The sequence below is a fragment of the Pristiophorus japonicus genome, chromosome 22 (genome assembly GCF_044704955.1).
Source record: "Pristiophorus japonicus isolate sPriJap1 chromosome 22, sPriJap1.hap1, whole genome shotgun sequence".
Taxonomy (NCBI): domain Eukaryota; kingdom Metazoa; phylum Chordata; class Chondrichthyes; family Pristiophoridae; genus Pristiophorus; species Pristiophorus japonicus.
Genome location: NC_091998.1, coordinates 55,483,400 through 55,505,994, shown reverse-complemented (window position 1 = coordinate 55,505,994; position 22,595 = coordinate 55,483,400). Strand labels below are relative to the sequence as shown.

Genomic DNA, 22,595 nt, shown 5'->3' with positions numbered 1-22,595 from the left:
GCTAATGTTGGTGCGTCTGTCCTCCTAGGGGATTGGCAGGATCTTGCTGATCTACTAAGACAATGGCAGCATTGATCTCGCCTGTACAGCACTATTTAGGCTCGGAGTCAAGGAATGACAACTTGCGCGTGTCCCCTTTAAGGGAATATAGGACTAGGAAGACAAAGCCGAAAAATTAAGAGCCAGGCCTTTCAGGAGTGAAGTTAGGAAGCTCTCCTACGCGAAAAGGGTGGTAGAAGTTTGGAACGCTAAGTTGATGCTAGGTCAATTGTGAATTTTAAATCTGAGGTGGCTAGATTTCTGATCACCAAAAGGTATTACGGGATATGGGCCAAAGGCGGGTAGCTGGAGTTGGGTCACAGATCAGCCGTGATCTTATTGAATGGCAGAGCAGGCTCGAGGGGCTGAATAGCCTCCTGCTCCTATGTTCCTACTGGTGTTTGTGCAATTGTTTCCCAACAAGAACCAGCATCTTCAGGAGAGGGTGGGCTGATATTAAGCAGGGCGCATCTGAATTTGGATCGCCAGTGCGATTTTACACGACCGTGTATTTTGTCTGAAAAGGGTGCAGGCCAGATCATGAGCTTTCAGTGGAGCTAAGCCAGGGAGTCTGTGGTCCAAGCCTCTTTAAGCCAGTTTATTTTTGTCACTGGAGAGCAACGCTCGAAAATAAACTTAAGGACTTCTAAATTTAAAACAACGCGAACATCTGGCAGTGAATTTCACAGCAGCAATTCGAGCTTCGGGGAATTACTGCTTTCATTAAACCACTGGATCTGCACTCTCACAGTTTCTAATGGAAAGTGGAACATTAGCAGAGCTGCTCAGTTTGAATTACTGCCTTGAACCCAACTTCTATAAGAACTTGGCAAGAGATGGAGGTTTTACTGCAAGATTGATGGCCTCTACTTTTAATCCTGTTTCTCAGTCTTCAGACCCATCTCCAACTTGGCAAGGCAGCACACCGAAGACAGTGCCAAACTATTAACTGCCTGATGTACCAATATGGTCTTTTGCTTCTGTTGCTATTATCTTTGTGATTAACACCATGCTCCACTGTTGATCTTGCAGAAAGAAGCTGAAAAGCACTTCCAAGTACATTTATCAGACTCTCTTCCTTGCTGGAGAAAACAGTGATATCACCATCTGTGCTCTGGGACAGGAATGGCACCTACACAAAATATACCTGTGCCAGGTAGGTTATTGAATCCTCGCTGTGTTCTGTGGGTGAGCTATGCACAGGTAGAGGCAGCACGGGACTGAAGATTGCATTGTTTGCCATTTCATCCACTGGGAATGTTTCCTGACACCGACCTATCGGAATGTATTGATTCTCTAATTTAGCTGATATCCCAATAACTTGAGGCATTGACAAGGTAGATACAGTGAGGATGTTTCCCCTGGCTGAAGAGTCGAGAACCAGGGGTCACAGTCTCAGGATATGGGGTCGGCCATTTAGGACAGAGATAAAGAATTGGAATTCGCTACTCCAGAGGGCTGAGTATATTGAAGACTGAGATCAATAGATTCTTGGGCACTAAGGGAATCGAAGGATATGGGGATCGGGCAGGAAGGTGCAGTTGAAGTTGAAGATCAGCCATGATCTTATTGAATGGTGGAGCAGGCTCGAGGGGCCGAATAGCCTACTCCTGCTCCGATTTCTTACGTTCTTAATTGCGTTGAAGTTTATGAAGCATCGATTTGAAAACTCAAGCCTGCCTGTTTGAGCTGATATGTAATTGCAGAGCACAAATCATTAGTAGATGCTGCGAAAGTGACAGAATTAGAAGTGTATAGCAAGCTATGTGCCAACTTCCATTTATATATATATTTATAATTGGGTGAGTGTTTTTGAGATACCTGATGATTATCACACTTAGCAAGCTCATTGCTCGATGATAAGTAAGTGTCAATCTTTTTTTGAATCTTAAATCCATTCCTCGTACATAAATGAGAGATATGGGGCTCAAATTTCCCCAGGAGTTGCCCCGCTTTTTTTGGAGCAAGTAGCTTTTTTTGGACTAACTTAAAAATCGCAAATTTCCCCATTTAACTTGCTCCAGTATAAGTCAGTTAGTTAGGTTTTTTTTTTAGTTTCGTTTTTTTTCTCCAAAAGGGGGCGTGACCAGCCACTTACACCTGTTTTGTCCATAGAAGCAAATTTGGCCAGCTGAAAGTTACTCCAAACTAACTTAGGCCAGTGTATGTGGCCACTTTTGTTGGTACAGAAAAACGGTACCTACATTTAAGACATCAGCACAGGTGGTGGGGGGCGGGGGTGGAGTTTGAGGATTCTAAAGTACTAAAGACCTTCACAGCATCAGCACAACATTACAACATCTTCAGCACAACATAGAAAATAGGTGCAGGAGCAGGCCATTCAGCCCTTCTAGCCTGCACCGCCATTCAATGAGTTCATGGCTGAACATGAAACTTCAGTACCCCATTCCTGCTTTCTCACCATACCCCTTGATCCCCTTAGTAGTAAGGACTACATCTAACTCGTTTTTGAATATATTTAGTGAATTGGCCTCAACAACTTTCTGTGGTAGAGAATTCCACAGGTTCACCATTCTCTGGGTGAAGAAGTTTCTCCTCATCTCAGTCCTAAATGGCTTACCCCTTATCCTTAGACTGTGACCCCTGGTTCTGGACTTCCCCAACATTGGGAACATTCTTCCTGCATCTAACCTGTCTAAACCCATCAGAATTTTAAACGTTTCTATGAGGTCCCCTCTCATTCTTCTGAACTCCAATGAATACAAGCCCAGTTGATCCAGTCTTTCTTGATAGGTCAGTCCCGCCATCCCGGGAATCAGTCTGGTGAACCTTCGCTGCACTCCCTCAATAGCAAGAATGTCCTTCCTCAGGTTAGGAGACCAAAACTGTACACAATACTCCAGGTGTGGCCTCACCAAGGCCCTGTACAACTGTAGCAACACCTCCATGCCCCTGTACTCAAATCCCCTCGCTATGAAGGCCAACATGCCATTTGCTTTCTTAACCTGCATGCCACCCTTCAATGACTGATGTACCATGACACCCAGGTCTCGTTGCACCTCCCCTTTTCCTAATCTGTCACCATTCAGATAATAGTCTGTCTCTCTGTTTTTACCACCAAAGTGGATAACCTCACATTTATCCACATTATACTTCATCTGCCATGCATTTGCCCACTCACCTAACCTATCCAAGTCACTCAGCAGCCTCATAGCATCCTCCTCGCAGCTCACACTGCCACCTAACTTAGTGTCATCCGCAAATTTGGAGATACTGCATTTAATCCCCTCGTCTAAATCATTAATGTACAGTGTAAACAGCTGGGGCCCCAGCACAGAACCTTGCGGTACTCCACTAGTCACCGCCTGCCATTCTGAAAAGTACCCATTTACTCCTATTCTTTGCTTCCTGTCTGACAACCAGTTCTCAATCCATGTCAGCACACTACCCCCAATCCCATGTGCTTTAACTTTGCACATTAATCTCTTGTGTGGGACCTTGTTGAAAGTCTTCTGAAAGTCTAAATATACCACATCAACTGGTTCTCCCTTGTCCACTCTACTGGAAACATCCTCAAAAAATTCTAGAAGATTTGTCAAGCATGATTTCCCTTTCACAAATCCATGTTGACTTGGACCTATCATGTCACCTCTTTCCAAATGCGCTGCTATGACATCCTTAATAATTGATTCCATCATCTTACCCACTACCGATGTCAGGCTTACCGGTCTATAATTCCCTGTTTTCTCTCTCCCTCCTTTTTTAAAAAGTGGGGTTACATTGGCTACCCTCCACTCCATAGGAACTGATCCAGAGTCAATGGAATGTTGGAAAATGACTCAATGCATCCGCTATTTCCAAGGCCACCTCCTTAAGTACTCTGGGATGCAGTCCATCAGCCCCTGGGGATTTATCGGCCTTCAATCCCATTAATTTCCCCAACACAATTTCTCGACTAATAAGGATTTCCCTCAGTTCCTCCTCCTTGCTAGACCCTCTGACCCCTCTTATATCCGGAAGGTTGTTAGTGTCCTCCTTAGTGAATACCGAACCAAAGTACTTGTTCAATTGGTCCGCCATTTCTTTGTTCCCCGTTATGACTTCCCCTGATTCTGACTGCAGGGGACCTACGTTTGTCTTTACTAACCTTTTTCTCTTTACATATCTATAGAAACTTTTGCAATCAGTCTTAATGTTCTCTGTAAGCTTCTTCTCGTACTCCATTTTCCCTGCCCTAATCAAACCTTTTGTCCTCCTCTGCTGAGTTCTAAATTTCTCCCAGTCCCCGGGTTCGCTGCTATTTCTGGCCAATTTGTATGCCACTTCCTTGGCTTTAATACTATCCCTGATTTCCCTTGATAGCCACGGTTGGTCCACCTTCCCTTTTTTATTTTTACGCCAGACAGGAATGTACAATTGTTGTAGTTCATCCATGCGGTCTCTAAATGTCTGCCATTGCCCATCCACAGTCAACCCCTTAAGTATCATTCGCCAATCAATCCTAGCTAATTCACACCTCATACCTTCAAAGTTACCCTTCTTTAAGTTCTGGACCATGGTCTCTGAATTAACTGTTTCATTCTCCATCCTAATGCAGAATTCCACCATATTATGGTCACTCTTCCCCAAGGGGCCTCGCACAACGGTATTGCTAATTAATCTTCTCTCATTACACAACACCCAGTCTAAGATGGCCTCCCCCCTAGTTGGTTCCTCGACATATTGGTCCAGAAAACCATCCCTTATGCACTCCAGGAAATCCTCCTCCACCGTATTGCTTCCAGTTTGGTTAGCCCAATCTATGTGCATATTAAAGTCACCCATTATAACTGCTGCGCCCTTATTGCATGCACCCCTAATTTCCTGTTTGCAACCATCTGCACAACATCATCAAAAATAAATGAAAGATAAATCAGCTGCAGAAAATAGAGCAGTCCTGCCTTTCCGACTGCAGAACGCATCGGCTAGCCCCTCCCACCAGGGCTAGGGGCGGCAGGCTCGCATGACTGTCGGGGTGAGGGATTTTTACTTTTTACAGTTGACCCTAAATGTTACGTGGTCCTAATGGAGGATGATTCAGTTTTGACGCAAAATATATTTTATTGTGAATTTTACAGTGCACTTCAACGATACAAACAACAACAACAACAGCCACAACAGGAAAGAAAGTCTGCACCCATCCTTCACCCACATCTCGGGGCATAGGGTCGGTGATGGTGGTGGGGGGCGTTGGGGGCCCGGTTTGAGTGTGACCGGTGGCTGGTGCGTGAAGTGAAGTGGGAGTATCCGGCCTTTGTGCCCTTATTGCCGAAGCCAGCTCCCTCGTGGCATCGGCCATCGTCTGCACACTCTCTGAAATGCCCGCCCTGACTTCCCGTCTTGGTGCAGAGATTTCACCCGATAGTGTCGCGACCTCATCACGCACCCCACTGACGACCTCCACAAGTGATCTTGTGAGGGCATTGGTCTCCTCACCCAATGACACAACCTGATTAACTTCTAGTGAGGTCTGCCTCTCAGGAGAGACTGGTCGGCTTCTCCTTCCCCTCGCCGTGGGTCTGCCTAGTGGCACCCCTCCAGTGCGAGGCGCGGGCTGGGACGGTGGGGGCACTGGGTGTCCCAAGATGCATTTCATCACCGCCACTGGGACCCGCGACCTCGGAAGGTGTGAACCCATGGAATGTTGCCGAGGAGCTAATGGAGGGTTCTGGCTGTGTGATGCCCTGTGATATGTTCTGATCCATATCGCGGTCAGCATTCTCCCGAGCACACATTTCCATGGACCCCTCCTCCCCCCACCAGCCTTTGGTCTGGAGCGCACGCATCTGGATTCTCAGGATCTTGAGGAGTGTCGTCTTCCTCGGCAAAAGACAACAGAACAGTCAAATGGTTAGCAACACAGGAGGGGTTGGGTTGGGTGGCATGAGTAGTCTCACACATTGCAGGCCAGTCAGCAGGTTGATTTGAAGGACGACTATGCATTTTAATGACTCACCCTCACCCTCGCGTGTGGGTCCAGCTTGTGCAGAGCTGATACTTTTTCTGCCGGTGCGACTCAGCCAGGCAGCAACCCTCTGTTCCAGCGGTGTCAGTTGGTGCAGATTTGGTGGACCTCCTCCTGTTCTAGTTCTCTCTCTTGTTGTGGGCCAATTTCTTCTGCAAAGATGAAAATATAAATTGTCAGACATAGTGCGCTTCTGATGGGTGGGACACATACAGATGGTCACATTTTCCACTGCAATTCAATTTAAAGATGAAGATATTACTTACACTCACTACTTGACCAATGTCCTGCCATTTCTTCTTGCGCTGGTTTCCAGATCTTGTGGTGTTGACCCCAGCGGAGAATTCTTTGGCAACAAGGCTCCATCTTTTCCTCATTTCCTTGGGGGAGACCTTTGACGGACCACTCTTGCTGATATCCAGCTCCAGCCATTTCTCCTCAATAACCGTTACTAATTTCTCCACTTCCTCATGGGGGAAATTCTTTGTTCTTCTTACACGCTCTTGCGCCATTCGTCTATTGGAGTCAAACGCAGGTAATGTTCAAAGATCACACTCACACCTCTCTTACACCTATCCAGCACCCCTTTCCACTCCCTCAGCCACACAAAAATCAATATTCAGACCATCTTTATATATGCTCCATAGCCACTTATTCTGAGGATGCTCTCCCTTTAATTGGCCGATTGCCAAGCTTCCTGTTGCACTGCGCATGTGCGCAGACTGAACCGCCCATTGCGCATGCGCGCACACTCAAATGGTCATGCGTGCCCCTGCCGGCACTGCACGACACACTGGGCCCAAGCCTTGCCAGCCGCGCTGACCCCCCCACCCAGACTCTGCTGCTTGACGCCGATGGATCCGGACGACGAGGGAGCGGCCAAATTACAAGGTAGATTTTTGGCGCTTTTTTTCCTCCAAGAAGTCGGCGCACTACATTGAGATTCGGCGCTCTAAGCGGCTGGGGAAATTTGGGGCCATGGTACTTAGGACTGCCACTGCTAACAGCGCAACTGGTGTGGGAGAACAGCAAGGAGAGAAAGCAGCACTCGGGATGTGACTGCAGTTGCCAAATGGATTAGGGCTTCAGGAGCCAGGGATGGTGGGTCCATGCCCCACCTGGATTGAGACTTGTTTTAAATAATCTTCATTCTGTGAAAACCAGCTCTTTGTCCTCACTGCTGAAGTCGTGCAGGGATTAAATAGCTTCAGTCTTGTAAATCACCGAAATTTAGACCCAGAGCAAGCCAGGGATCCTCTGCAAAGCCGCTTGCTTTTAGACCCTCACCTGAAGTACCGGAATTCTAGAAATTCCTGTTGCTTGCAAAAGCTGAATCGACATTTTCAACATTGTCCGGCACAGACACGATGGGCCAAATGGCCTCCTTCTGTGCCGTAAATTTCTATGATTCTAAGGAGGACAGTGAGGGAACTGCAATGAGATAAAGATAGCCGCGACAGAGAGAGAGCCAGCGAGAGGCAGCACCAACAGGAAGAGCAATGAGAAAGAATCAGCCACCGGAGAGAGCATGGTGAGAGAGACAGCAGCGACGGAGAGGGAATAGTGTGAGAGACGAGAGAGAGAGAGCAGTGTGAGAGAAACAGCAATGGGTGCAATAGCAGCAACAGAGACAGAGAGAGAGGGACAGAAGTAACTGAGAGAATGGTGGCCTAAAAAGGACAGGCCAGCTGCTGTAGAGCTGCTCATTCGGAGGTGTGCAAGATACGGCTTGGCTTGTGGACTTTCCAGTGCAGTTCTTTATTATTGGTCCATTTGCTTTCAGGAACGTGGTGTGGAAGTAGAGCAAAATTCGGTCAGGCAGAGTCAGCATGGATTTATGAAGGGGAAGTCATGTTTGACAAATTTGCTGGAATTCTTTGAGGATGTAACGAACAAGATGGATAAAGGGGAACCAGTGGATGTGGTGTATTTGGACTTCCAGAAGGCATTTGACAAGGTGCCGCATAAAAGGTTACTGTACAAGATAAAAGTTCACGGGGTTGGGGGTAATATATTAGCATGGATAGAGGATTGGCTAACTAACAGAGAACAGAGAGTCGGGATAAATGGGTCATTCTCTGATTGACAACCAGTAACTAGTGGGAAGCCGCAGGGATCAGTGCTGGGACCCCAACTATTTACAATCTATATTAACGACTTGGAAGAAGGGATTGAGTGTAACATAGCCAAGTTTGCTGACGATACAAAGATGGGAGGAAAAGCAATGAGTGAGGAGGACACAAAAAATCTGCAAAAGGACACAGACAGGCTAAGTGAGTGGGCAAAAATTTGGCAGATGGAGTATAATGTTGGAAAGTGTGAGGTCATGCACTTTGGCAGAAAAAAATCAAAGAGCAAGTTATTATTTAAATGGAGAAAGATTGCAAAGTACTGCAGTACAGCGGGACCTGGGGGTACTTGTGCATGAAACACAAAAGGATAGTATGCAGGTACAGCAAGTGATCAGGAAGGCCAATGGTATCTTGGCCTTTATTGCAAAGGGGATGGAGTATAAAAGCAGGGAAGTCTTGCTACAGCTATATAAGGTATGAGGCCACACCTGGAATACTGCATGCAGTTTTGGTTTCCATATTTACGAAAGGATATACTTGCTTTGGAGGCAGTTCAGAGAAGGTTCACTAGGTTGATTCCGGGGATGAGGGGGTTGACTTATGTGGAAAGGTTGAGTAGGTTGGGCCTCTACTCATTGGAATTCAGAAGAATGAGAGGTGATCTTATCGAGACGTATTAGATTATGAGGGGGCTTGACAAGGTGGTTGCAGAGAGGATGTTTTCACTGGTGGGGGGGAGTAGAACTAGAGGGCATGATCTTAGAATAAGGGGCCGCCCATTTAAAACAGATGAGGAGAAATTTCTTCTCTGAGGGTTGTAAATCTGTGGAATTCACTGCCTCACTGAGAGCTGTGGAAGCTGGGACATTGAATAAATTTAAGATAGAAATAGACGGTTTCTTAATCGATAAGGGGTTATGGGGAGCGGGCAGGGAAGTGGACACGAGTCCATGATTGGATCAGCCATGATCTTATTGAATGGTGGAGCAGGCTCGAGGGGCCGTATGGCCTACGCCTGTTCCTATTTCTTATGTTCTTATGTAAAATATGGTTGTTAGCCTCGTAACTTACTCCAGTTGGGGCACCTGGTTATAATTTTAATTCATGTCAGCAACTACCTTTCTGATTATTATTTGACGGGCCTGAAAAACAATTATGGAGCATTCGAAAATTGAACCAACTTAAGCACTAGTAACTAGTAAGAAGTTTTGGCTTTCCTTTTTTTTTAAAAACACACTTTTTTTTTTAAAAGGCCCAATGTCAACCCGGCAGCCCCGTGTCCTAACTCGCACCAATTTCTGCTCGCCCATCACCCCCTATGCTTGCTGCCCCGTGTCCTAACTCGCACCAAGTCCCGCTCACCCATCACCCCTGTGCTCGCTGACCTACAATGGCTCCTGGTTAAACAATGCCGCAATTTCAAAATTCTCATCCTTGTTTTCAAACCCCTCCATGGCCCTTGCCCCTCCCTATATCTGTAATCTCCTCCAGCCCCACAACCCCCCAAGATGTCTGCGCTCCTCAAATTCTGCCCTCTTGAACATCCTGATTATAATCGCTCAACCATCGGCGGCCGTGCCTTCAGCTGCTGGACCCCAAGCTCTGGAACGCCCTGCCTAAACCTCTCCGCCTCTCTACCTCTCTTTCCTCCTTTAAGACGCTCCTTAAAACCTACCTCTTTGACTAAGCTTTTGGTCACCTGCCCTAATTTCTTTTTTGGCTCGGTGTCTAATTTATCTGTTTTGTCTTATAGCGCTCCTGTGAAGTGCCTTCGGATGTTTTACTACGTTAAAGGCGCTATATAAATAAAAGTTATTATTATTAAATTGAGTTTGGGCAGTTTCTGCCTGGTTGCTAGAAGGTACAGGCCGATAGCTCGGAATTGGCAATCTCACTGGGAATAACTGCAGGATAGTTGGTGTGGGAGATGGAAGCGTGCAGTAAGGTTGGAGGCTGCAGTATATTGTTGCGGCCTCCACCCGTGCTCTACCTGACCCGAGGTGCATATGCCTGAAGAGGAGTGTTATCTCGATCCCCAGCACCTTTCAGTTGGATGAACACAGATGCCACTGCGTCCCACCGTGACCTTGGATGGGAGATTAGCAGAAAACCCCGGAGAAACGGTATTCCCAGCTGTTTGTGCTGTTTCTCCAGGGTCTCCACTGAAAATTCCAGGGAAATCACTGCAGAGATTCTACCCGAAAGAACATAAGAATTAGGAGCAGGAGTCGATCACTTGGCCCCTCGAGCCTGGCTGATCTTCTACCCTAACTCCACTGTCCTGCATTATCCCCATATCCCTTGATTCCCTTAATAATCAATAATCAATATCCGTCTTGAATGTACTCAAAGACTGAGCCTCCACAGCCCTCTGGGGTAGAGAATTCCAAAGATTCATCACCCTCTGAGTGAAGAAGTTCCTCCTCATCTCGGTCCTAAATGGCCGACCCCTTATCCTGAGACTGTGACCCTTGGTTCTAGACTCCCCAGCTCGGGGAAACATCCTCCCTGCATCTATCCTGTCAATCCTGTAAGAATTTTGTATGTTTCAATGAGATCACCTCTCATTCTTATAAACTCCAGGGAATATTGGCCTCAATCTCTCCTCACAGGACAATCCCCCCATCCCAGGAATCAGTCTGGTGAACCTTCGCTGCACTCCCTCTATGGCAAGTATATCCTTCCTTGGGTAAGGAGACCAAAACTGTGCACAATACCCCAGGTGCGCTCTCACCACGGCCCTGTATAATTGCAGTAAAACATCTTTACTCTTATACTCAAATGGTAACCACTTTGTAATTACTGGAACAATCTTTATACGGAACGGGTGTGTCCACCACAGTTCACCGTGACATGGACACTCGCTCCGTATAAATATTTGAACAGCTTGGGACTCGGAAGGCAAGTTGAAGGAGAGATGGGTGACGGGCAGAGCCGGTTTCACGAATATGATTCTGATTCTGAGTATGGATACATAGGCCAGTATGTTCAACAATGAAAGCATATATTCTGTATCAATAGATATATCTTGTGGTTCTGGTAACATTGCAATTCTAGATTCCGATACATATATGCAAATTTCTCTCAATAACATATTTGGTGGGCCTGGGACAGCCCATCCACCCCACAGTTAATCCACAGGCATTATTGGACTGGGTGTTGTGTAATGAGAGAGGATTAATTAGCAATCTCATTGTGCGAGGCCCCTTGGGGAAGAGTGACCATAATATGGTGGAATTCTGCATTAGGATGGAGAATGAAACAGTTAATTCAGAGACCATGGTCCAGAACTTAAAGAAGGGTAACTTTGAAGGTATGAGGCATGAATTGGCTAAGATAGATTGGCTAATGATACTTAAGGGGTTGACTGTGGATGGGCAATGGCAGACATTTAGAGACCGCATGGATAAATTACAACAATTGTACATTCCTGTCTGGCGTAAAAATAAAAAAGGGAAGGTGGCTCAACCGTGGCTATCTGGGGAAATCAGGGATAGTATTACAGCCAAGGAAATGGCATACAAATTGGCCAGAAATAGCAGCGAACCTGGGGACTGGGAGAAATTTAGAACTCAGCAGAGGAGGACAAAGGGTTTGATTAGGGCAGGGAAAATGGAGTACGAGAAGAAGCTTGCAGGGAACATTAAGGCGGATTGCAAAAGTTTCTATAGGTATGTAAAGAGAAAAAGGTTAGTAAAGACAAACGTAGGTCCCCTGCAGTCAGAATCAGGGGAAGTCATAACGGGGAACAAAGAAATGGCAGACCAATTGAACAAGTACTTTGGTTCAGTATTCACTAAGGAGGACACAAACAACCTTCCGGATATAAAAGTGGTCAGAGGGTCTAGTAAGGAGGAGGAACTGAGGGAAATCTTTATTAGTCGGGAAATTGTGTTGGGGAAATTGATGGGATTGAAGGCTGATAAATCCCCAGGGCCTGATGGACTGCATCCCAGAGTACTTAAGGAGGTGGCCTTGGAAATAGCGGATGCATTGACAGTCATTTTCCAACATTCCATTGACTCTGGATCAGTTCCTATCGAGTGGATGGTAGCCAATGTAACCCCACTTTTTAAAAAAGGAGGGAGAGAGAAAGCAGGGAATTATAGACCGGTCAGCCTGACCTCAGTAGTGGGTAAAATGATGGAATCAATTATTAAGGATGTCATAGCAGCGCATTTGGAAAATGGTGACATGATAGGTCCAAGTCAGCATGGATTTGTGAAAGGGAGATCATGCTTGACAAATCTTCTGGAATTTTTTGAGGATGTTTCCAATAAAGTGGACAAAGGAGTACCAGTTGATGTGGTATATTTGGACTTACAGAAGGCTTTCGACAAGGTCCCACACAGGAGATTAATGTGCAAAGTTAAAGCACATGGGATTGGGGGTAGTGTGTTGACATGGATTGAGAACTGGTTGTCAGACAGGAAGCAAAGAGTAGGAGTAAATGGGTACTTTTCGGAATGGCAGGCAGTGACTAGTGGGGTACCGCAGGGTTCTGTGCTGGGGCCCCAGTTGTTTACATTGTACATTAATGATTTAGACAAGGGGATTAAATGTAGTATCTCCAAATTTGCGGATGACACTAAGTTGGGTGGCAGTGTGAGCTGCGAGGAGGATGCTATGAGGCTGCAGAGTGACTTGGATAGGTTAGGTGAGTGGGCAAATGCGTGGCAGATGAAGTATAATGTGGATAAATGTGAGGTTATCCACTTTGGTGGTAAAAACAGAGAGACAGACTATTATCTGAATGGTGACAGATTAGGAAAAGGGAAGGTGCAACGAGACCTGGGTGTCATGGTACATCAGTCATTGAAGGTTGGCATGCAGGTACAACAGGCGTTAAGAAAGCAAATGGCATGTTGGCCTTCATAGCGAGGGGATTTGAGTACAGGGGCAGGGAGGTGTTGCTACAGTTGTACAGGGCCTTGGTGAGGCCACACCTGGAGTATTGTGTACAGTTTTGGTCTCCTAACTTGAGGAAGGACATTCTTGCTATTGAGGGAATACAGCGAAGATTCACCAGACTGATTCCCGGGATGGTGGGACTGACCTATCAAGAAAGACTGGATCAACTGGGCTTGTATTCACTGGAGTTCAGAAGAGTGAGAGGGGACCTCATAGAAACGTTTAAAATTCTGACGGGTTTGGACAGGTTGGATGCAGGAAGAATGTTCCCAATGTTGGGGAAGTCCAGAACCAGAGGTCACAGTCTAAGGATAAGGGGTAAGCCATTTAGGACCGAGATAAGGAGAAACTTCTTCACCCAGAGAGTGGTGAACCTGTGGAATTCTCGACCACAGAAAGTAGTTGAGGCCAATTCACTAAATATATTCAAAAGGGAGTTAGATGAAGTCCTTACTACTCGGGGGATCAAGGGGTATGGCGAGAAAGTAGGAAGGGGGTACTGAAGTTGCATGTTCAGCCATGAACTCATTGAATGGCGGTGCAGGCTAGAAGGGCTGAATGGCCTGCTCCTGCACCTATTTTCTATGTTTCTATTGCCAATGAGATTGGGTTTTTATGTAATTTATGGTAAGTAATAACTCTGAATGTGCACTTGAAGTTTAAATTCCAAAGCACTGTTACTGCCTGTCTGTATTTAATGCGGGATTTAGTCGTTGTTCGGTGAGAGAAGTTGTCCAGCTGGTAAGCCTGACATGGTGCCATGCGTTAATATCAGAAATGCAGACATTTCTGCCTCACCGAGCTGCTCATATCACCTTTCACTATATACTCACGCTCCCCTCCTACATTTTTAAATAACTGTATTATGGATCAGTGTGAACTGTATTTTGCAGGTCAGGTTTAACAATGGCATCACCATTGCCAATGAGCCCCCGACTGGTAAGAGAGCTTACAGTCCAGCCCACCTGTAGTTTTTGCAGGATGCTGACTACGGGGGAGAGGGCAATCGTGGCGTGTACATTCACATGAAGTTCAGGCATGAAGAGGATTGCCTTGAGACTACCAGAGGGAATCAGGAGGTTTCTGCCGGGTGTGTGTTGCTAATTTAAGACCTGTCGTCAGTTCAAATCGTGCAAGATTTTACAGAATTAGACTCATAATTACAAGGGGCCCAAAGACTGAGCATTATAATATCGAAGGGAGCAATTACGTCGAAACCCTTCCTAAGCAAGGGTCAATTACTGGAAGACTACTGTATAATTTTGCACACCAGTTCAATTCATGGATAAAATAGCTGAAGATCTCTGAAGTGGAAAGGGATGTCCTTGTCAGCATGTTGTGGATGGTGGGTTGCATATATCTCTTTAAAGGTATACAAACCCATATAAAATTTGGATCACAGGCCACACACAGTTTACCCACAGGGTCTTAGGAGGTGCAAGGTGTTTTAATACGGAGCAACAGTTTTAAGCATAATCAGATACAACATGTGATGAAGATAGATATCGTAGACGTACAAACCGTGACAGATGAGAACGATCTACGGCTCCAGAACAAAACAGGCGGCGTTGAGGCAGAACGGTGGTCTCTGAACAGATCCCAAGCTGGGGGAAGTGTTAGGCCGGAGCCAGCATGGGGTCCACCTCAGTGGTTTGAGCTTGACCAAGGTGTTAGGCCGGAGCCAGCATGGGGTCCACCTCAGTGGTTTGAGCTTGACCAAGGTGTTAGGCCGGAGTCAGCATGGGGTCCACCTCAGTGGTTTGAGCTTGACCAAGGTGTTAGGCCGGAGCCCGCATGGGGTCCACCTCAGTGGTTTGAGCTTGACCAAGGTGTTAGGCCGGAGCCCGCATGGGGTCCACCTCAGTGGTTTGAGCTTGACCAAGGTGTTAGGCCGGAGCCCGCATGGGGTCCACCTCAGTGGTTTGAGCTTGACCAAGGTGTTAGGCCGGAGCCAGCATTAGAACCCCCTTATCTCTGGAGTGGGACTTGAAACCACGACCTTCTGACTCACTGCCCACTGAGCCACAGCTGATGCTTTTACTGAGAACAGGTGGCCAACATTCCCGTCGTGCTGCGTGGAGATCCCGCACAGTCGGTTTATGCGTGGAGATTCGAATGTGGAAGAGCAAAATCCACTATTTCAGTGCTGGCCGTTTTCAGCTCAAATCAATGTTGGGAAATGACTTTGCCACCATTGCACTGGGCTGAGATACCAGTGACAGCGCTGCACCGTGCTCAAGCAGTCAAAAAATGGTGAGCCTTGATGCGCTGGGTGATTGAATATTGTCTGCTTATGGGCTGCTGCAGGCTGGCACGATCTGTGTTTGACTCCTCGTCACCCTTGAAAGTCACCAAACTCTTTGCTCGTTTATGTTTCACAGTCGGGGTACTTTTCAAGTATGTTCAGTGGATCCTGGAAGGAATCAAGTATGAACTACATCGAACTGGAGATCCCCGACCACAACATCGACACCGAGGGTACGTTTGCATTTTAGTTTTCTTTACAGGGGATGTGAAGGTTGGTCTGTCGTTATTTAATTACAGTTGCCATGTCGGGTTTATCTTGCACGCTGCGACACGTCACCACCACAGCAGTGAGCGTAATCCGGTTCAGTTTTTTCCCCAACACTGCCATGGGGAAGCACAAAGCAAGGGCCAGGGACGTGCCCACAGTGAGGAGGGTGGATAAGAGAGCGAGCCATCTCTGAGCACATCTTATTAGCCTGCTCGCAGCCAGTTCACAGTGTTATCGTGGCCCGGTGGGTAGCACTCTTGCCTCTCAGTCCGAAGGTTCTCGGTTCAAGTCCCACTCTAGAGACTTGAGCACAGAAATATAGGCTGACACTCCCAGTACAGTGTTGAGGGAGCGCCTCACTGTCGGGAGGGGCAGTACTGAGGGGGTGCCGCACTATGGAACGGGCAGTGCTGAGGGAGTGCAGCATTGTTGGAGGGGCAGTGCTGAGGGAGTGCCGCACTGTCGGAGGGGCAGTACTGAGGGAGCGCTGCACTGTCGGAGAGGCAGTACTGAGGGAGCGCCGCACTGTCGGAGAGGCAGTACTGAGGGAGCGCCGCACTGTCGGAGAGGCAGTACTGAGGGAGCGCCGCACTGTCGGAGGGGCAGTGCTGAGGGAGCGCTACACTGTCGGAGAGGCAGTACCGAGGGGAGCGCTGCACTGTCGGAGTGGCAGTGCTGAGGGAGCGCCGCACTTTCGGAGGGGCAGTACTGAGGGAGCGCTACACTGTCGGAGGGGTAGTACTGAGGAAGCGCTGCACTGTCGGAGGTGCCCTCTTTCGGATGAGACGTTAAACCGAGGTCCCGTCTGCCCTCTCAGGTGGATGTAAAAGATCCCATGGCTCTATTTTGAAGAAGAGCAAGGGAGTTCTCCCTGGTGTCCTGGGGCCAATATTTATCCCTCAGTCAACATCACTAAAGCAGATTATCTGGATATAATCACATTGCTGTTTGTGGAAGCTTGCTGTGCTCAAATTGGCGGCCTCGTTTCCTACCTTACAACAGTGACTAGACATCAAAAAGTACTCCATTGGCTGTAAAGCGTTTGGGACTTTTGGTGGTTGTGAACGGCGCTATAGAAATTGCCTTTCTTTTTATTGGGGGGCTGGTGGGTGCACTTAGTGGGAGAGGTCACGCTCTCGACTGCGGTCGATGCACGGCCTGGGGAGCACAGGGAGATTTTATTTTCAATGCGCAAACGACAGTGTAGTGCGGAAGTTTGGAAATGCATCTTTTTCTGCACCGTGGCACCTGTAGAGCTGTCTATTGTTACTATTATGGCCCGCTTTTGATTGTTTGTGTGGCATGCACCAGGATGGGCAGAAACCTCATTCTGCGATCTCTCCAGACACCAGTGCTGACTTGATGCAATATCAGAATGACATGCTGAGCTGGGGTTTTTTTTTTACCTCCACACACAGAGCCCAGCTCCCTGTGTCAGGACCGACCAATTTATATCCAGCAGATTTCTTTTTAAGTTGGTTCTCTCTAACATTTTATTTCTTGAGGTTGAGCGCTTCAAGTCATATTGAATAATTTAGTGGGCTGTTCGCCCAACTATGTTTTCGAATCCTGCGGACACTGCCAAGTTTCAACAATCAGAGCTTTGAATTAGAACATAAGAAATAGGAGCAAGAGTCGGTAATTCGGCCCCTCGAGCCTGCTCCGCCATTCAATGAGATCATGGCTGATCTTCTGCCTCAACCCCACTTTCCCCCCCAATCCCCATATCCCTTGATTCCCTTAATATCCAAAAAATCTATCTTGAATATACTCAATGACCACAGCCCACGGCCCTCTGGGGTAGAGAATTTCAAGGATTCACCACCCTCTGAGTCAAGAAATTCTTCCCCATCTCAGTCCTGAATGGCCGACCCCATATTATGAGACTGTGACCCCTGGTTCTAGACTCCCCAGCCCGGGGGAAACATCCTCCCTGCATCTACCCTGTCAAGCCCTGTAAGAATTTTGTATGTTTCAATGAGATCACCTCTCATTCTTCTAAACGCTAGAGAATATAGGCCTGGTCTACTCAATCTCTCCTCAAAGGACAATCCCCCCATCCCAGGAATCAGTCTGGTGAACCTTCGTTGCATTCCCCCGATGGCAAGTATATCCTTCCTTGGGTAAGGAGACCACAACTGTACACAGTACTCCAGGTGTGGTCTCACCAGGGCCCTGTATAATTGCAGTAGAACATCTTGGGGCCGAAATTGCCCTCTACCCCGTTTGGGGCAGATAATTAAAATTGTTTGGTGAATTACTGCCCCAATTGATGGGGCGGGTACTGGAGGAAAATGATTCCCACGAAAAATCCGCGGGGCGGGTTACAGAGGGCGGTGTCATCAGCGCCGCGCTGAGCACGTCTGCGCAACATGACACTTCACTTAAAGGGGAGGGACGCTGCAAGGCCTACCTGGCCCACCAGGGAGGGCTTCGGCCGGGCCAGCGGGACAGCTATCTGTTGGTGGCCCAGCCGAACCCGTGGCCACCACTGCCGGGCCGACTACAGAGTCGGCCGATAATTAAAATAAAATGGCGGCGGTGTGCCCTCCCCTTTAAGGGCGGCCGCACCGTCCAGCCACTGGCAGCTTCCCGCCGCGCGCAGCTGTCGGGGACACCGACCGGCGGCTGCCGCGGGGCAATTTCCCTCGCGGGGGCGGGAAAGGGGTTGCCGCCGGTCGGTAAGAGGTCGGCGTGGCGGGCACCGTCTGCTTGTCCCCGGTCGGAAAAGCCTTCCTGCTCCATTATCGGTCTTAAAAACGGGGGCAATTTTACTCTTATACTCAAATCCTCTTGTAATAAAGGCCAACGTGCTATTTGCTTTCTTAATTGCTTGCTGTACCTGCGTGTTAACTTTCAGTGATTGGTGTACAAGGACACCCAGGTCCCTCTGAACACCAACATTTCTCACCATTTAAAAAAATATATATATTTTTCTATTTTTTCCACTAAAGTGGATAACTTCACATTATATTCCATTTGACATGTTCTGGCCCACTCACTCAGTCTGTCCATATCTAATTGTATTTTGTTGCTTTCCGTTGTGCACCCGTTCATTCTTGCATTTGTTAAATAGCACTAGGAATATAACCAGTGTGGTTCCAGGGAGCCTGTATTTGCTGTGGGAGCTCCAGGGACGCGCACACAAGCAATGAAGGGAACAGGCAAGCAGTGCAGTGATTTTAATGGGGCTATTTATAGAGACACTTCATCTGATATGACTGTAATGTAACCTGTGGGGATGATTCATAAAAGGAATAAAACCTTTATTTTGTGCCTGCGATTCAGAGATTATGTTTCGAACTGATTTTTTTTAAACTTTAATTTCCATCCCTTTCAGTAAATATTGATTCATTCCCACATGTCAAAGGGTTCAGGCTGCAGCAGATGGGGCCTGTGTGTGAAGATGGCATGCTCCATCTGCCAGGGCTTCAACTCTGCAGCTCGTGGCTCTGAATCCAAATGATGCTGGTGGAATCAGCTGTAGGCTGCTGCGGATCCTGTGTTGGACCGCTCTCGCTGGTGGAGCATCGTACCGCGCTCACAAGCCGAAGTTGCCGTTGCAAATGCTGCAAGGGGAGAGCGACCTTCATCGACCCTATACGGCCCCCGCCGGCAGCGCTAGATGGTCTAGGCCATGGACCTGTCCATTGTCATTCCCCCCCCCATATATATGAACATAAATATTAAATGAAGCATCTCCATCAGGTTGCGTGCTAACACTGGCTCTGTTTTAATTGCGACTCAAAGCGTCTCTACCCCGCTTGTCTGTTTTCCTCACTCTAGATTAAAGAAATAACTCGTATTTCTATCCGTTCACATCCTCAAGGCGTTCCAAAGCGCCTCACAGCCAATCAAGTACTTTTTTGAAGTGTAGTCACTGTTGTAATGTGGGAAAAATGGCAGCCAATTTACGCACAGCAAGCTCCCACCCACAGCAACCAGATAATCTGTTTTTATTACGTTGATTGAGAGATAAATCTTGGCCCCAGGACACCGGGGATAACTCCCCCTGCTCTTCGAAATAGTGCCATGGGATCTTTTACGTCCACCTGAGAGGTTATGCGGGGCCTCGGTTTAACGTCTCATCCGAAAGACGGCACCTCAGACAGTGCAGCGCTCCCTTAGTACTGCACTGGGAGTGTCAGCCTGGATTTGTGCTCAAGTCCCTGGAGTGGGACTTGAACCCACGACGACCTGACTCAGATGCGAGAGTGCTGCCCACTGAGCTACGGCTGATACAGATTGCGCACAGCAAGCAGCAGTGAGATATAATGGCAAATTAGGACTGTTTAAGAGATGTAGGCTGAGGTATAAGTATTGCCCGGGACGAGTATTTCAACTTGTGGCCAGCCTGTGTTTTTTTTTTAAAGCCCTGTAAATTAAAATACATTTAACTTGATAAACAATTTCAAACTAACAGAGACAAATCCTAATTAGTCTGAGAGTTATTTTATAAACGAACGCAGACTCAGCGCTGAGAGTGGGTGAATGATTGCGTAGGCTTCTGTTTTATAGCATATAATGTGAAATTGTGACACAGTATAGAAGCACATAGTCAGCCGTGCTCCAGTTGTACAACCCCTTACTACATTCCTATAAACTCATCTTAGCTCGTTAAACTTACTGACCTCCCTCTCATACACTGAGCGGAATAAGTTTGCCCTCTCGTGATCTCGCATCCGTGCCAGTTGCTGGCCGGCCTTTGTAGCTGTGACCCCTGCTTAACCGACTCGAGTTGTCCTGCTTTACACAGTCACGGCCTACCAGCCCCGCCGAGGCCTGTTTTGTGAGGCAGGGCTAATGGGAACACCGCTGTGAGCATTCCCGATTTCCAGCTAGCACGTCGGTCTGTTCGCCTGTTTACACTACTAGGTGATCCAAAACTCGGAAGCCCGTGTCCTAACTCGTATGAAGTCCCGCTCACCCATCACCCGCTGTGCTCGCTGCCCCGTGTCCTAACTCGCACCGAGTCCCGCTCACCCATCACCCCCTGTGCTCACTGCCCCATGTCCTAACTCGCACTGAGTCCTGCTCACCCATCACCCGCTGTGCTCGCTGCCCCGTGTCCTAACTCACACCGAGTCCCGCTCACCCATCACCTCCTGTGCTCGCTGACGTACATTGGCTCCCGGTTAAGCAACACCTCGATTTCAAAATTCTCATCCTTGTTCACAAATCCCTCCATGGCCCTCGCCCCCTCCCTATCTCTGTAACCCCCTCCAGCCCCACAACCCCCCGAGATGTCTGCGCTCCTCAAATTCTGCCCTCTTGAACATCCCTTATCATAATCGCTCCACCATTGGTGGCCGTGCCTTCTGTTGCCTGGGCCCCAAGCTCTGGAACTCCCTCCTTAAACCCCTCTACCTCTCTACCTTTCTTTCCTTCTTTAAGATGCTCAGCTTTTATGGCAGATGACCAGCTTTTGGTCATCTGTCATAATTTCTTCTTATGTGGCTCGGTGTCAAATTTATAAATGTTTTTGTCTTATAACACTCCTGTGAAGCACCTTGGGACATTTTACTATGTTAAAGGTGCTATATAAATACAGGTTGTTGCAAGTGGTTGCTAAAGCAACAGAGTTGCTAAAATGCAAATTGGAATTGAAGGAGAACACTTGGCAGCCAGCAAGTCGGGAGTGTTCAAGCTCTTTGCTCTTTATAGGTTGCTCAGGTGTGTAGCACAGGGTTTTGGGGGATATGTATAGATATATATTCCCATTAAATAAGGAACGTAGCAGCAGGAGCAACCCATTCAGCCTCTCGAGCCTGTTCCATAATTAGATCCCAGCTGATCTGCACCTCAACTCTATACATCTTAGTTCCATATCCCTCGATACCCTGGTCTAACATAAATCTATCGATCTCGGTTTTGAACATTTGAATTGTTCCCCATCAGCGACAGCCATTGTAGGAGAGAGTCGCAGAATTCCACCACCCTTTGTTTGAAAAGCTGCTTCCAACTTTCACTCTTGCAGAGCTCCGCTCCAATTTAAAGATTGTTCCCCCTTTGTTCGGGATTACTAGGGCATCGTTTAATAATCAAATTGTAAAAAAAAAGAAACTAGTTTTAGAGCCTATCAAATACCTTTTATAACCTCAATCAGACCACCCCTCAACCGTCTAAACTCAAAGGAGTACAAGGCAAGTTTATACAACCTGGCCTCGTAATTTAACCGTTTACGCCCCAGTATCACTCTGGTGATTGTGTGCTGTAAACATAGAAGCATAGAAAATAGGTGCAGGAGTAGGCCATTCGGCCCTTCGGGCCTGCACCACCATTCAATATGATCATGGCTGATCATGCAACTTCAGTACCCCATTCCTGCATTCTCTCCATACCCCTTGATCCCTTTAGCTGTAAGGGCCACATCTAACTCCCTTTTGGATATCTCCAACGAACTGGCCTCAACAACTTTCTGTGGTGGAGAATTCCACAGGTTCACTGAGTCAAGAAGTTTCTCATTATCTCAGTCCTAAATGGCTTACCCCTTATCCTTAGACTGTGACCCCTGGTTCTGGACTTCCCCAACATCGGGAACATTCTTCCTGCCCAATCCCGTCAGAATTTTATATGTTTCTATGAGATCCCCTCTCATTCTTCTAAATTCCATTGAATATAAGCCCAGTTGATCCAGTCTTTCTTCATAAAGAGAGAAAGAAGAAGAAAGACTTGCATGACCACCAGACATCACAAAGCGCTTTACAGCCAATGAAGTACTTTTGGAGTGTCGTCACTGTTGTAATGTAGGAAATGCGGCAGCCAGATTGCGCACAGCAAGCTCCCACACACAGCAATGTGATAATAACCAGATAATCTGTTTTAGTGATGTTGATTGAGGGATAAATATTGGCCCAGGACAGCGGAGCGAACTCCCCTGCTCTTCTTCGAAATAGCGCCACGGGATCTTTTACGTCCACCCGAGAGGGCAGACGGGGCTTCGATTTAATGTCTCATCCAAAAGACGGCACCTCCGACAGTGCGGTGCTCCCTCAGCACTACACTGGAGTGTCAGCCTGGATTTATGTGCCCAAGTCCCTGGAGTGGGACTTGAAACCACGACCTTCTAACTCGGAGGCGAGAGTGCTGCCCA

The 22,595-nt window shown here is 47.5% G+C and overlaps 1 protein-coding gene across 2 annotated transcripts in view; it reads left to right on the top strand.

Annotated features, from left to right (window-relative positions):
* gmcl1 (germ cell-less, spermatogenesis associated) overlaps positions 1-22,595 on the top strand; it is a 91,325-nt gene that overhangs the window by 3,843 nt on the left and 64,887 nt on the right. Inside the window, exons 2-3 of one of the 2 annotated variants that reach the window (XM_070866162.1) lie at positions 1,072-1,195; positions 15,369-15,465. In XM_070866162.1, the coding sequence (XP_070722263.1) occupies positions 1,072-1,195; positions 15,369-15,465 (221 nt within the window). The remainder of the gene's footprint in view (positions 1-1,071; positions 1,196-15,368; positions 15,466-22,595) is intronic. The other variant, XM_070866163.1, reaches the window with a different exon arrangement.